At 33.4% G+C, this 17,043-nt stretch overlaps 1 protein-coding gene across 1 annotated transcript in view; it reads left to right on the top strand.

Moving 5' to 3' along the window:
• The window catches only part of LOC123693602 (cadherin-related tumor suppressor), a 72,033-nt gene that overhangs the window by 39,477 nt on the left and 15,513 nt on the right, over positions 1-17,043 (top strand). The window contains exons 2-3 of the mRNA XM_045638776.1: positions 15,930-16,238; positions 16,468-16,701. Coding sequence (XP_045494732.1) covers positions 15,930-16,238; positions 16,468-16,701 — 543 coding nt within the window. The remainder of the gene's footprint in view (positions 1-15,929; positions 16,239-16,467; positions 16,702-17,043) is intronic.

Raw genomic sequence — 17,043 nt, 5'->3', positions numbered from 1 at the left:
GACAAAGATATTGACGTTTTATAGCTTTTGTGGGAGAAGATAATAACCTGAAGGTTTCACTCAACCTAGAAAATATAGAGGCCATTGTTTACGATCGTCTTCTGAGGGAGACTGGTCTTGTCTCATTAGAGTCGGTTCCATCCTGTCCGCTCTATAATCTCGTTATTGCAATGGTAGCCTTTAACACTACTATAATAAATGTTTGTTATAAAAATATATAATTTTAACTGTATTGGCTTACATTATTATGATGCATTGAAACAAAAAAATCATATTTTCATTTTACAGAAATTTTCAAATGTAATCTTGTAGCAAATAAATATTCTTGATTTAAACCCTGCAGCAAAAGAGTAAAGATACTGTACCTATAATGAAAACGTTTATTTGTTTTCAACGTGGTTTTTAATGTCTTTCCGCTTGAATGTGCGAGTCTGGCATTTTTAAACGGGAAATATGTAAACATCACAGCTAGCACGCGAGATATTTAAATGTACGTATAAATAAAAGGTCCGCCCAGGTCAGAGCCTACATTGACCGCGTACAGATGATATCTAGTCAGATTCCAGACAATCTACGTCCAACGTGGAATACCTAACGGATGTGTCTAGCTGGAGACTGAATGCACTAGTGTGATTGCCGGACTTTAAGTCTATACTGTCACTCAAATTCACAAACGATTACAGCGTGCTGATAACTGTGCTGATATGTCAGTATCCAACAAATTTCACACCCACTGCGTTACTGTTAGCTTTCAAACTGATGGCAATATAAGATCGCTAACTCTAACATCTTCGTTAAGACAGTAAAAATATTCCAATCCAATTATAGCTCTACAATTTATACATGTATATTATATATTGTATGCATGAGCACTTCGAGTAAATTTCCTTTTAAATAAACGAACTGAGCGAACGTGTTAAAAAGTTACGTATAGTTATTCCGTGTTGTTCATGCTGGATTTATGTGAATCGCTTTACCCAATAAAGTAGGCGACGTCTCGTAAATTGTTGGAACACAGGGACGGATGGCCGGCATAGTCAGGCGACACCTAGTGGGCGCATCCACCGTTAGAAAGGCTCTGAACACATCGAGCTCTCATAGAAATATCCTCTAATAAAACAACTATGCGACCGTAAATTTAAAGCTGATTTCTGCAATTCGTAAGCACTCTGCCTAAGATAACTTCGAAGAAATGCAGGAAAGTTTTAATTGACCTTAGAATAGAATGAACCTCGGAATATATACCGTAAAATTAATAGTCTTAAAGTAACTTTGAATCATCACATGCTATACAAAAGCAGTTAGTATTTCTATAGTAATTACGCTTACGAGTCAAGAATCTATGTTGACCTACAAACAGGCAATGTCGGGTGCCAAGCCATGGCTTAGGGGTCGAGTATAGGTCAAAGAAAATTGATGCCGCTCTTCTAACAAGTAGAAATGGCATAAACGATTTAATCGTAATTATGTTTTCAAACAAACCAAGACCTGGAATGGAAGTATTTATTTAGTTTTGGTTGAATAAATAAATATAAGTTAAGTATTAAATTGGCACAATTTTATAAAATTGTATGTATAGCTCTATATTTTGAACATTCTGCAGCGGTCGTTGTCACGAGTCAGTTCAGGATTTAAATTTGTGTTTCCAAGTGTTTAAAGCGATACTTTAAATAATTTCGGCGGAATTTATTGTTTAGGTCGTAACATTCCGCAGAACATGCCGAGATTGTGCGTCACGTTAACGCTTTGTCATATGGTAGGCGGTAGATGCAAGGAAGCGAATACAACCCACACAAAATCTATCCAATAAATCCCCAAAAAGCTTGTTTTCTGTACAGGTCCGTCCATTGTATTCCTCGCAGATATATCTTGCGTAAGACGCACGCTATTGCAAGCTGTGTTCTCGCCTCAACCCACGATTGGAAGATCTTTTCTATCGGCAATATATCCATTACTGTACGAGAGCGAACATTTATTAAAGCAGTTGAAACGAAACTAGGAATGAATGGGCCGGAGTCCGTTACGGTCATCGAATGAATTTCATGGAACATATCGAGTTAGGTGACCGGTTACCTAATGCAATAGTTGACAAATCGCTCAATTGTCCCGGCTTGGTATGATGCGGGGCTCCTGGTTCTAACCAGCCGTGCGGCAACTTGCGCAACGTGAGTTGACCTGAGCCGGTGAGCCCGTCTAGCGAATGCCGAACTGTATTTATTTTTTTATTATTTATATGTTTAAAATTCATAATACTACATTAATACTAAGTATATGAGAAGTTCTGTTTCATAATAATTCATAAGAAAACTTGGTAGAATGTAAATTGAATGATTCATTTGGCTATGAAGTCATTTCCAATTTTTTTTTATATAAAACTCAATTCTTTTAACTCAACTAAATCACTTCTATCTTAATATAAAATCTAAATAGATTTCAGATTGGAAAAATTAACAAAAAGAAATAAACTAGGTATGATTAGAAAATATACATTTTGACAGATTTACTTCTATAACATTATGTAAATTATTATTAAATACTGGTGTGGAATTTGCCACAATTATTCAAGCGATACACGAATTATGAGTTTACGCATACCACAGCTGGAGGCCCTTAATACCTCTAAAAATTCTTATAAGTAAATTAAAAAATACGTTTTTTTTTAATCAAACTTAGTAAATGTTCATAAAAATAATAATACGCGAGAAAAATACATAACAGTCGTTAAAAGTGAATTTTTTAGGCAGTCTGAAAGTTATTAATAAAAGGAAAAAATATTGAAATTTGTCCGATGCAAGTCCAATTATTTAGTGTTATAGTAATTCATGCACCGACTGATTGCATATATTAACATTTTATAACAATAAATATTTAGTAGGCGCAGCGGGATATCGGATATAATATACGAATCTTCGACACGTTTGCATAAAATTCAAACTTCAATTTTTAGGGTAATTTAATATCTACATTTTGTGTGTAAGTTCTTTTAATTCGGAAACTGGTTTCGAAAATTCATGCAATAAATTAATAATACAGTAAATAGGTATACATATGTGTCTTAAACTCACTTAACAAATAAAAATCTTGTCTCACGGTGAAATTGAAATTGAGGCATACGATACTTTCTTGAGATTTTGGTCATCTCATGAAATTATTTCTCTGAAGAATAAGTTTAGTATAAAAAATCAATGGTATGCAAACTTCCAGAAACATACAAAATATACCTACCTGTAAAAATATATATTTTCAAAAATAATATAATAAACAATGACACGTATAAAACGACAAAAACATATTATTTATTTGTCGTTAATGTCCTCTTAAGCTGGTTTTAACATTAACTACTTGTATGTTTCGACGATTTATAGGAAAAAATAAGCTTTATCAAAACGGGACATGTTGAACAGCTTCTGATGTATATCAAAGGCACATTAAGTAAATTTGCATCTCTTATCAAGGCACACTAACTAAGCAAAAACGGATTGACATGTCGTAAATGTTCATTACAGATGTGAGATTAGGTGCGATTTACTTCCGTACACTTTTTATTAATGGCGATTGTAACACAATATATCCTCTTTTTAATATTCCTTTTCAAACGGCTGATATTTTTTTTTACAAAGGTCGACACTCGTAAAGTTAGATATTGCACGCTGATTTTATGCAACGGGTTCAATATTTTCATACAATGATTCATTGTTATATCCATATTCCATGCTAATTAAAAATAGTGACTGTCTAAAGATTACAGAGTAGTAAAAGCCTATCTTTGAATCGCTACAATGAATGCTAAAATCTTAGTCATTTAAGCATATGATGCGTTGGTATGTTCTAGAGGAACCTTTTACACAGATATTAAATATTTATTTTATAACGCTATAATTTTAACTTGCACCGACTACGGAACTGTTTATTGTTGTGAGAGCAGTAACCTATTACCATACATAATTATGGTTGATTTATATGAGATTTATAAGAAAAGTTTTCTTTAAATATTGACTGTAGGTTTAAATATACTTAGATTTCATTAGCGTATAGCGTATACAAAACTAGTGAAATATTTAATTAAACCAAAATAGACGACTGTGGTTATGATAGGTATTTATGATATTATACGTCTGGATGCCATTACAAAAACGAGGTGGATCGTGTGAAACAAAGAAATCTAGTAATCTTGTTTCGAGTGGCCAGCAGGGAAGCTATGCACCGCGAAATATTTCCCAAGATAAATCGGCACGAGTGCGATGTGCCGATATCAGTGCGCGTTCGAATCGTCTATCGATTCTATGATCGGCTCCGACGAGAGGTCACGCGCGTTAAACGTAAATCAACATATCTCTCGACGGGAGATCTAGCTGAGCATGCGCCCGCCCAACAAAAACTGAATTTTATAGCCGTAATACTACACCTGGGAAAAAAGTATAAATTGGATAGACCCGGGCGAACGACCGGACTCCCGTGATGGTCGCCCAAAGTACAGAAACGAGTTTCTCGGTAATACTAAATCATGAACGAAATGCTGCATTACAATTTTTCTTCTTTCCTTCTCACAGTGTTTTATGTTATTTTTAATTTGTTTAATAGTGGTTACATTAAATAACTACTTCTTAAAGTTGGTGAGGTGCGCATAAAAGCTTTTGACACGTTCCGTTGGAAGTAATCCTCTTTAAGCTATGTTCATTAAGGCTGTGTTCCCGTTAGTGGATAGAGCTGCGACTGGAATGTCGGGCAACTGTCGTGGCGAGACTCGATCGCGACTCGATCACTATCTCGATTGCAAATCGATTCTTATCGTGACAGTTTTACGCGTCGTGTCGCGATTTCACTCCCGATGCATCGGGTGCATAAGACAGGGCGAAGCGTACTCTGTTGCAGATGAATATGAAGACTTACATAGCTTATTGACGGCTACATTATCTCGAACATGATCAGTATTTTGTAATTAAGAGCCGTATTCAAATTTTATAAGTATTATAAACACTATGTAACAAAATATTGCGTCAGCGGTTCGGATCACATTTCATTTAAGTTATACACTAAGAATTGAATAAAAAAAATTATAATTATTATTATAGTCCCAATAACTATCGTATGAATTCAATTAAAATGTGTAGGTTGTGTGTTACTGGTAAGTTTAATAGTAAACAGATACCTATATAAATTTAAGCAATGCATTTAAGTCACTGTAAAATTATATCAAATTCGCTAATTAATGTTCCCTCGTACATACGTAGTTTCGAATTGCATCCATGCATAAAAAAAACCATATGATATATCAACAGGAGTATCTATTCCTTGATTAAATCTAGAGCTTCTGCACAGCCCTGAACTGATAATTTTTTTTTTTTTTATCTACGCAAACAAATAAAGGTTCTATTTTAAGAGCGCCCTCGATACCAGCTGTCAGCTTGAAATGTACACATCTGAACAGAAATCTCCGAGCTAAAAGCTTCTAAGATAATAGACACTTACAACGTTACGGAACCAAGTAGGTTGGCTCGTGTGATAGCGCTAATGAACCCATGTTCCCGTCACAAGTGGCACAGTTTGAGCCATCGCCATTAGAGAGAAACCCAAGGACGGCCCAAGGGGACGCCTCTGTAATTATATAAACTAACACTTAGTCGATAGCGACGCGATAGTCCGTTAATGATCTGAAAATTTACAAGGCACAGAATAGCGGTATCATATGCGCCTTGGATTTCAAGCATTGACTTTTTTAAACGTGTATGATTTGCGTCTGAGGGCTCAGTATTTAAATCAGCACCGTTATAAGCATTTTGTCCACGGGACGTCCCTGCTGGGTGTAGTTTTAAACTTTTAACTCGCAAGTATGGTGGCAATTAAATTTAAATGGATAAATATTTCTGTAGAAATCGTTTACATCCAGTGGGAGTTTTTTCTATTGTATTTGTGATTGTATTAATTTATAAAAAATTTTAAATGAAAATATACGTTGTTACAAATTAAGGTTTAGTTTGTAAAAAACTTTTGCTCTCCTATTCTTAGTTTCTTCAAACACTGTCAGTTGTTTGAACCTACGTTTCACGCCGTTAAAGTTATGAGATAGTAATCAACTCCCGTGTATTTCAAGTTATGTTATGTTATTTTTATGTACTTTACACATAAATGGTTTGACAACAAAGTTTTGGGAAAACATTTCATAACATTTTAATTTCCTCATGGCTTTTTAATGGTTTTACAAGAAAAAGATAGATAACTAAATGTTGGTAATATAATCCGGATTTCTCTAGATTTCCTTCTTGAATGAATCTTCCCATTTTAATGTTATTATTTTTTGTTTGCAAGAAGTGTTAGGTAGTATATTTGTCATATAAAAATAAATAATTAATTTATCATACACGTATGCAATTATACATACACTTAATTAGATAAATCTTGCATAAATATACGTGTTTCCGTTTAAAGAAAAATTTATTGAAATCCAAGAACAGGTTCATTATGACGCGGATAGTCATGCAGCGTTGTAACGACACCTCCTTACTTCTGAATTTACATAACCGTAGAATTAAAATAAAAAGTCAAACATCATAAAATAACAGAAATAATGTAAAACTGCGCGCTCGGCCGGTATTTATAGAGACTAACACATTACACTCTTATATTCCTTACGATGCAACATGCGAAAAGAGAAGAAACTTAAGGTCAGAATTCTCACATTACTTGTAAATTGTCTATCCACTTTAGCTGTGTAACTAAGAGCTTATCTTAAAGTGAAAATGGATTGTAGATAAATACAAGTTTAAATGAAGTCTTCAAATAAACGGTATAGGTTGCAATTCACTTGCTTGTGGGATATTTTTACATTATACATACGTTTTTCACGCTTAGCAGAGATATCGTGTTGTATATATTGGAAATAATATCTTCTCGGGTAATCGGGTGGTATGTTTATTGCGACACGGTGAATATATTTCTGGATTTCATTGTATGATCAGCTACATATCAGTAAAATGTAACATTAAAGTCGTTTGAAAATGCAGCTTCGCGTTAATAATGTCTTGCAGATATTTCTGTGTCCCATAAAAAGCTAAGTGTGAGAATTAATCGTTAATCGCACTTATACAATTAATTTAGGTGTTAGGGAAAGGTTGAATAACGTGTTGTATATTTCAATTTTATTGGTTAATTTAATGAATGAAGGATCAACATGCAGGATCGTTATACAATAATTGTCAAAAGTTCTTTTTATTATGTATATCATAATATATCGCACGGTTTATATATTATATATTATGTATACGTTTGATTATTTAACGAGTGTACATACGTATTATTCTATAGCTTATCACATTCAATTAAGCGCATCGTACACGAAAATGTACCAGACAAAAATAAAAAAAGTATTAGCAAATTCTTTGCCTTCCTTTAAAAGATGATTGAACGATCCTTAATGAACCGGCTTAGCCCTCAGGTAATACGATACGAGGAATTAAGTCCTGCACAGACTATTCGAATAGGGTAATAAAGATTTCAATTGTACTTGGGGATTGGTATAGTTGTTAAACAAGTAACGCATAATATCACGCAAGCCTCAGTGACTAAGCCATTATTCAGTATAACGAGGAAGGGACTGCTTTTGTTTTTATGTTTATCCGCTCTTTAAATTTAAGTTAGGCTGTAGATAGTATTTATTATAAATCAATATTTCATATTATAACGGTTTCATTCTTCTATTTTAACTATGATAATTTAAAAAAATGGGGTTTAGTTGTAGAGCAACATATTTCTTTACAAGTGCAATAATTTATTTTAGATTTATCTATATACCTAGCCACCTAGGTGCAATGTTCCAAAACTAGTCGGTAAATAAAGTATCCTAAACCTTGTCATCATGAAGGCTATAAGATGCAAATTATGACAGATTTTATACAAAATAATTATGTAAATTGAGTAAATCACAATTTATTGAGACTATTATAAACATTTTTAGTGAATATTATGCATTAACAAATAGTAAAATCAAATGGAAAATTGAAGGTTTAAGGTTTAAAGACATTTATTCCCATTAAGACATTAAGTCACTGAGAAACTTAAATTTTAAACATAGGTATTTATAAAAAATATCATTCGTTAGTTAAAAATTTAGAGTAAGTTACATACTATAAACATAAGTTTAGGTTAGGTACTCATTCATTGCATTCAAAGTTTGAGCGTGTGGTCTTCCAGGATGTGTTTCGCTAATTGTTTTTTGAATACAATGAATGAGTTTACACTTTTTAATTTGCTTGGCAATCCGTTATAGAAACGTGCTCCCTCGTATGTTGCCGTTCGCCTTCCATAATTCGTTCGGATCTTCGGGAGGGCAAGATAGCTAGCTCGTCTATTAGGATAGTGGCGATTTGATGTTGAGAATATTATATTTGTATTTATGTTTTTATGTAGCGCTTTGTGGATGAACATACACGTAAATTATATAAAAAATTGTGATAGGTAAACTTAATGGTTAAATTGTTATTGGTGAGTACAAACACCAGAATTTATTTATGATATGCAGGAAGTTATATATTAGAAAATAGCGCATAAAACAGAGTTTAAATGGTACATCGTAAAGAGCTAACGAATTACAGCTATAACAATGTAAGAATATGTAATATTAAGCATATTATGTAAGATCTTGTTAGCATGTATTTCGTACGGGAATCGAAAGGGGGCAACCGTCGTGGTTCGCATCGGCAGACAAGGATCTTGCTCCCATTGTGTGCTTTAAGCCCTTGATAACATTCTAAGAGAATTTTAATGAAACCGTAATATGGAAAAACTTAATGCTCTTTTTTTTAGTTGCTAGCTCCTGCTTTATAGCTGCATATATGAAACCTGTATTTGTGATTTACAACACATCAAAATAAAACGTTTTATTCACGTAATGTGAGAATGAACGAGGCTAATTAATTTATGTTTATTTATTGAATGTTGTGATATATAATTTAATATTATGAATTGTGTTATTATTAATTAATCTTACTTATCTTTTATTGCATCAATAAATATATGATATTATATATATAATATGTATATCAATTATTTTTCTATATTCTGTTTAATTTCACCCATTCATGAGGGATGATGAGGGATGATCATTCTAAAAAAATATGAACATAACAAAAATTAAAAATGTTTATGTACCCTAGCTACAAACTAAACCACCTACAAAATATCACTACTGGGAAAATTTTAAATAGGACCAACCAACCAAGATCAAAAAAAGTAATTAATAGAACAACATTTTTAATACAATTAATTAAAAGCAAAATTAACACAATTAAGTGGTATTTATAACTGACAGATTTATTTTTAACGTTATAATTTATGTTTCATTAATGCTTAATGTTATAAGCATTAATGTCAAGGAAATCGGGCAAAAATAATTTTTCAAAGAGACAAATATGTTAGATAAGGCTCGATTTAATAAGAAATACCTTTTAAACTAATGGGCATCGCATTGTTGACCGATAACAATTTTTTTCGCTCGCGGTTGTCCATTACAAGCTGTCAAGATTTACCTAATATTAATGAGGTTTGGGTAAGCTTGATAATCAAGAATGTAAATTAAAACGGTCTGCCTTTCGAAACCGGGCTCTTTCTTAGATGCATTTTATTCACCAATAAAGACATCATTCTTTTGATGTTTGTGTCAATAGTCAATACTTCAAGCTGCTTAAAATAAAAGAGTGAATGAATGAATGAATGAAAAAAGAAGAGTGTTATTATTATTACATGATACTTAATCAATAAAAATAATCGAAACAAATAAGTTATTTTACAATACCATTTACCTAGTTTGTTCGAAGTGTTTAATTAACTGGCGCCAAATTCATTCGATAAGATTGATCTTAAATCATAAGTCCCCGCCTTAACAAAGGCAAAACTTACGTCAAAATGAGTAATTATAGCCAACTAGTTAGCATTTAGATAAACGGTATTTAGCCATCGATGTATTTAGCGGTGTCACAATAGTGGTAAACCTGGTATCTATAGAACTATAGGCATTAATTATTATTTTATCGTAGTAATTTATGTGTTTTTTGCAATATAGTATTTGGTATTTGTTAGGATTTTCTGCACACTTTAAAAACATTATGATCATATAAGCTAAGATCATTACGCTTTATCGTATAAGCTACGTACCTACTTTTTTCTGTATAACATTCAAAACGAAACTTAATTTGAGTTATCGTAAATAATTTATTTGTTCTGTATAAAGCTACTTAGCCTTAGCTACCGTGAACAAACACAATGAAGTACAAAATTAATTTGGAATCAATATTGTTTTAATCAATACATTGCTCAAACCTGCTTTTCAACATCGATACTCACTTAAACAGAACTAGAAAATGCTTTTATACAAGCGAAGTGATAAACCATAAGCTTTTGTGTTTCTATTCTAGTCATGAATAAGTAAAGCAACAATAGTCTCGCTCAACATGGAAAAAAGTCGTGACCGAGTCGAAGGCAGGTCGGCAGGATGCTACGGGCGTAAATAATGCCGACGTCCGATGTTAATTATCGCTCCATCGTTAGAGATGACCGACGGGCAGACCGAAATCGGCGACCAAGAGCCGTTGCGACATCGCGAGAGTCCGTCCGTCATTATCTGAACGGTGCATCGCCCACCGATCAACCTAGAACCACCTGCGAGTTGTGATTGTACCGTTTTGGCAGCACATTGTAATTCTTTTGTTGCCATTGCCATTGTTTCCACAGCAATGACTCGATATTTCTGACCATACAATCGATCCCTCTAGATAAATAAAATAAGATGATGCATACCGCTGTCATGGAATTATAGATACGGATAATCGGAATGTCAAATCATGCTTGCTTTACGAATATCGTAAGACACAGGCAAGTCTAAATTCTCAATTGTAGGAAAATTATTTGCAGCCTGTGCTAACCATTGAAACGATATTTATTTGTTTTGTTAAAAAAACTCATTCATTGATATATAAATGACGAGCTAATCGTTGTTTTATTTGCGGTCGCCACAGACAAATAATCGACAACTAAAAACAAAGTAAGATGCTCTCCTTTGGTTGGAGTTCGTTAATCGTTTGCTGCTTTGTGCTCGCCGCTGCGCAGATCTCGATCCGAGAGCGACATTGAAAAATTCAGAACTCGTGATTTTCGTTCGTGTACTTCATTTATTTTCTGGAAGGCCGTGAGTATCGTTTCAGGCAAAATTATCTGACAGTTGCTCGCTTTTCCTCTAACGGACGTTATGAATATTAACTGCAGTTATTACTTTAGAGTTGAGTAACAGTAGCGTGATCGAGTATTTCAGCTGTTTATATTATGTAATGCAAATCGTAAAAGAGAAGGGTTTGTAAAATATTTGCACTTTTAAAGGCATGTGAGATACCTACACATAGTTATTATAAAATTATACTATCGATCTGGGAATAATAAGCCAATAGTGCCCTGGGGACGGGAATTTAGGAGAAATGGAGGATGTTTGCGTGTCTGCCCTCAAGCTGCGATACTTGCATGCTTACTAATGCATATCATTATGTGCAAAATCATATCGCACAAGAGGACAATTTATAAAGTGAAATTAAGTTAAATGTTTGATTGTATTGGATATGAATAATTTACGTATTAAGCGAAATTTCGTCATTAATACAATTATTGTATAAACAAGATAAATAAAAATGAACCTGTAACTATATTCTTTCACAAATAAATACAGTTATTTATGAAAAGACATAACTATTAAACATTCTAAAGAAACTAAATCCAAAATCAGAAAATATGTTTTGTATAATATTTGTACCTAGTAAGTACCTACCAAGGTAGTAAGTTCGCTAATATTTTTGCGTGATGATAAAAAATGTCTCTGAATGTTTGACTTTCGCAGGAACTGATAAAAAGATTACAAGCAAAATTAGCAGTTAAGATTGTACCGTTTAAACTGTTTAAACTCCATCTCCGCGATGGAGCACCATAGAATTTTGTCTTTATATTAAGTTATATTTTGGTTGTTGTATTATTTTGACGTATTTTTATTATTTAATAATATGTACCGGTACTGTTATTATATTAGAGTAATGCCATGTAATGCCTTGGAAAAACGCTATACGATATTTTGGTAAACACAGGGTCGAATTTATTATCGATCGATGTGCTTAGGGCGATGCAAATTGCGTCGCCTCTTATCGATGCACTTTATCCTGGGTACCTACTTTTGTGCATATTTTACATATATTTGCAGCCGATAGCCAATGTGGGCGGACTGTGCGGCCGCATGGTTAATACACATTACGAATCGCGCTCACGTAGACGCGCCTTTGGGTACGTAATGCACAATTTGTGTGGACTTTTTGTCTAGCGGTGTTTTGTACGTTTTACTGCAAACAAAATCACGTTTACTTGACTCACTGGGCTTATTTACGATATGAATACAATTAACCTTTGTAAACATTATTGATACATATTATTATACTTTAGAGAACGTTGACCACGTCGCTTGTTGAAAGTTATTTAACATTATACAAGATCAACAAAACGCTACTTTTATTTTTGAAACACGACTAAAAGTTGAAATATGATATTGCGATATCTGCGGAGTTGTAATCTCTGACATGTAACATAATTGCGCAGTCCCGGGGGGATAGCGGTGCAGACGTGGCCATTCCACGGTCACGAAGCGATCTAAACACAGAGTCTAACCCTAAACGATGCCACCATATCCGACCGCACTCACACAATATTTATAACCCACCCTTTTCTTGAAATACCATAAAACAGGAGCATTCAAAACGTTTGTGATTTATTGGGTTTTTTGACATTGCTTGGCTGGACAAAATATTGTCAATACGCTGCAATAATAATTGAAAGATATATTTTGAGAATTGTCTTCTAATGTAGTAAATACAATAAATATTCTCCTTTGCAATGCGAATTGCGATACGATGTCGTTTATGAATACAAGACTAAAATGATATTGTTTTCTTTTATTCATTTATAAATCACATTACGGACTATGGTTACTTAGATACAACCTATAGATTTAAGGAATGAAAGTATATAAGTACCTATGTAATACCTATACACTTTCGTTCATTCGATCAGCATTAATTCGTCCCACAAATAAAAAAAATATTGGATTAAAATGACCTGTACCAAAAATGATAAATTGCATCACGATCACCATAGTCGCAAAATAAAGACTTACACCATTGTGATGGGGATGCAGAATGAAATTAGGTGTAATAAAATGGAGTAAAGCAATAAAAGAAGTAACGTCGAAATTTTTGAAGCAAATGAGTAGAATGATTGATGTCCGTGAATTTACGCTGGCTTGGTCACGAGACAAAATTGGAAGGTCATTTTTCAGATTAATGTCACTCTTGTGTATGTGACAAAGTTTTAAATTGAATTTAATAACTGGTAGAATGTAATATCGCTTTTTGAACAAAATCGTCTCTATCCTTCCATACTTATACAACAATTTTTCATAAACGATTCTTAACTATTTATTTAGTGTGAAAAAGATAATTTACGTATTTCTAAATTAATCAATTCATTGACATCCGATTAATAAATTAGTAGCTTTTGGGATTTAAAATAAAACAATTGCTAAAATGTTCGTAAAAACTGTTTATTTAGGTACATATATAAAGATAACTATACAAAAGCGTTAATAAGCAGTCTATCAAAAGTACATATTTACAAGGCAATAGTTGTAATTTATTACAAAAATATATCAGTACAATTTACAATAATCAAATTGAGTAGATAACTACTTAATTATTAGGTGTCGATGTTTAATAAATGGTACAAAAAGCGTGTAAAATAATTGTCATAATCGAAACGCTTTAGCGTGGGTCGACCTTTTTTTCTTCGTTATTTCAAATTTAATGTGTGTAATATGTCAAATTGTCAGTAAACATTATGTATTTTGCCAATAATTCTTAAAATATGTTTCTTTTACAATAGTTTTTACTAAATATACGAACAATACGAGCCGAGCATAATTTTATGATGAGAAATCGAGAAACATTTTTTTCTTTTAGATACGCTGTAAGAATTTTTGATCATTAAGGATAAAATGTAAAACAAAGAAGATTTCCATTCGCATAACATTCGCTGCATATCATCATTATTCAACGGACTACAACATGTATTCGATGTTTCTTATTAATCTAGTAGCGTACCACTATCAATTATCAAAACTTGATTAATCGTCGATACTACATTCTGTCATTTCTCTTCCCTTAATCGATTACTTCAAACACAACCTCTAGGGGGTCCGATCCGAACTATGCATAAGAGTTCCATAATTAATCTTTTGTTTTTGTACTTTAAACTGAAACAGCTTGTGGGTTGTAGTCCCAAAATGTTCCACTATGATGTCCATAAAAAATTTTAATAGCGTGACGGCATATACATAATTAGTTCGGAATTTGCTATAACGCAGCCTTGGCGGCTTGCTTATATACGGTATACCATCCGTGTATTAATTCGATCCCAATAAACAGAAACCGCTAGCAATAAACTCCGACATTTCATAAGCGCTCGTATTTTCTAAACAATAAATTTTATTAACACATTTCAATTTATTTACTTGACAGATAGGATCGTACAAAGGGCGTTAATTGCTGCTTCTCTTACGTAAAATCTCGTGGGCGTTTCGAGATGTGTTCTATGCATGCACCTCGACAGCGTGCTCTTGCATATACAAAGAAAAGATTGAGTCATCATAACAAATGCGCAGCATCTCTCGCCAGAGAAATCTGTACAATCGGCGTCTTCTTATCTATGACGGGTCCAATCATTGTGCTCCGAATTCTTCATGCTTCATAGTACGGACTGTGAAGGTAGTTTTAGGGTGACACCACATTTGTCAACAAAAGTTTGGCAATTAGTTGAACAGTTAAATGAGCCGTAAGCTTAGCTAAGTCACTCAAGATAGGTGATTATACGTTATTAAATATTCTCGAGTGTAGTAAAATTGGAAAACAAAAATAAAAAAATTCTGTGCTGTAATAAAAATCAAGAAATACTTTGAGTTTGAAAGAGAAATTGTAGTAGACAATACTCTACAAAACAGCCCTTTTCTAAATATAAAATGTGAGTCGATGTGATTGTACCCTAAGACTTACACTTCCCTGTACCTTTGTTGACTTGTCGAGTTTTGTTCGAATAATTTTTTGTAAACGTCCAACGACTGCATTTGTAAAGCTCAACTCTAACTTAATAAATCTTATCTAAAACATCTCATCAAACAAGTATTCCTTCTTCGGGGTCAACGAAAAAAGTATATCGATATCGTGTCAATTTTGATGTTATTAATTGTGATTTATAACATGCATTCTCATTTTGTAAATATTATTTTCATATTATTTTAAACCGTTCTAGATACAACCTTAAAATTTAATAGGTATTTGTATTTATTTAATAGCTCCATTTCATGTTTAACGAAATAAATTAATTGTATGCAGTTTGTATATTTTATGACTTATTTTTATGATCATATTCAAAATATTGAAATGAATCCTATTTATCATTACATTCAAGTTACACATTTGTCGAGGGAACAGCTCGAAGGCTGCATTTTTAGAATTATTAATTTGCTTCGTGTTCTTGTACTGTGTTAAACTGAACGATTTTCTGCAAAAGTAATAAATAAAACATACTTCATCGCGGTTCGGGATTGTTTTGTTAAACTAAATAAATGGGAATTTAAGTATAGGCTCTACAACATTAGCAGATTCTTTGTTTTTACGTGACTTCATGATATAAATCTAAATTATTTACGATATAATACAAACTTACTGTCATATTTTCATAATTCATGTGTAAACAATTGTTATGAAAAAAAAAAAATATGCCTGCTCCTTTAATAACATTATTATCTTAAATAAATAACATTGAAATAAAATCCAACATGAATTTTTTTCTTTGTTTTACAGGTTGAAGTCGTTATTTTGGACAAGAATGACAGTCCTCCTGAGTTCAAGAACATACCACCAGCTTACATGGCTTCAGAGGATCTCGCGCCGGGCCAACTCATTGCGGCCATCACGGCGGAAGACCCAGATACCATTGGCACCATCACGTACAGCATACAATCAGAAGAGGCCACACCATTCTCACTACATCGGCACACTGGGGAGTTGACCCTCAAGGAACCGTTGGACAGAGAGACGATTCCGGAATATGAAGTGGTCATACGCGCTGACGACGGAATGCAGTTCACAGATGTCACAGTAGTTATTCAGGTAAAACTTGACTTTTTGTTATTCTTTATAACAATTAAGTTTAACATATTATGTTCACATTGAAATTAACGAAGCTTTATCATAAACATTGAAATAGCAGTTAATACTAGAATTACTGTAAACAATGACTTTTTAAATACCCCGACGTCCTTTCCACGTACACCGAGATAAACAAGAATTACAACTTAATCAACGCAATTGAAACTAACATTAACATTACCATTTCTAGGTCACAGATACGAATGACAATCCGCCAGTTTTCAAGGAAAGCGCGTACTCCTTCGACATAGCTGAGAACGCGGCGCGAGGCTCCGTGGTAGGCACCGTGGCGGCCGACGACCTCGACTCGGGGCCCAATGCTCAGCTCACATACACCGTGATTTCGGACTGGGCTAACGATATCTTCTCGTTGAACCCGCAAACTGGCGTTTTCACGCTCACAGCGAGGCTTGATTATGAGGAGGTGAGCTGATATATCTGTGCCTCCAGTGAATAAGGGAATAACTCAAAAACAGCACTTTTCAGGAGAGACAAAAAACTATTTATCAACACTAAATCTTTATAACTTCAAATTTTTAAGCTTGTATGGGTAAGATATGATGTTAGACTTTAGTTTTACATAAGAACAGATATTGTAACAACCCCATAAATATACTTTTTTCGTGTTTTTTTGTAGTTGTGCCCTTATGAACGAGTACTTCATGGAATAACTCAATGTATTCACATAAGGTTTTTTTTGCTCTTTGCAATATAACGACTTATGCCCTAATGCACTATGTTCATAGTCGCATAACACGACTTAAAT

The sequence above is a fragment of the Colias croceus genome, chromosome 8 (genome assembly GCF_905220415.1).
Source record: "Colias croceus chromosome 8, ilColCroc2.1".
Lineage (NCBI taxonomy): Eukaryota > Metazoa > Arthropoda > Insecta > Lepidoptera > Pieridae > Colias > Colias croceus.
This window is presented reverse-complemented; position numbering and strand designations above follow the sequence as displayed.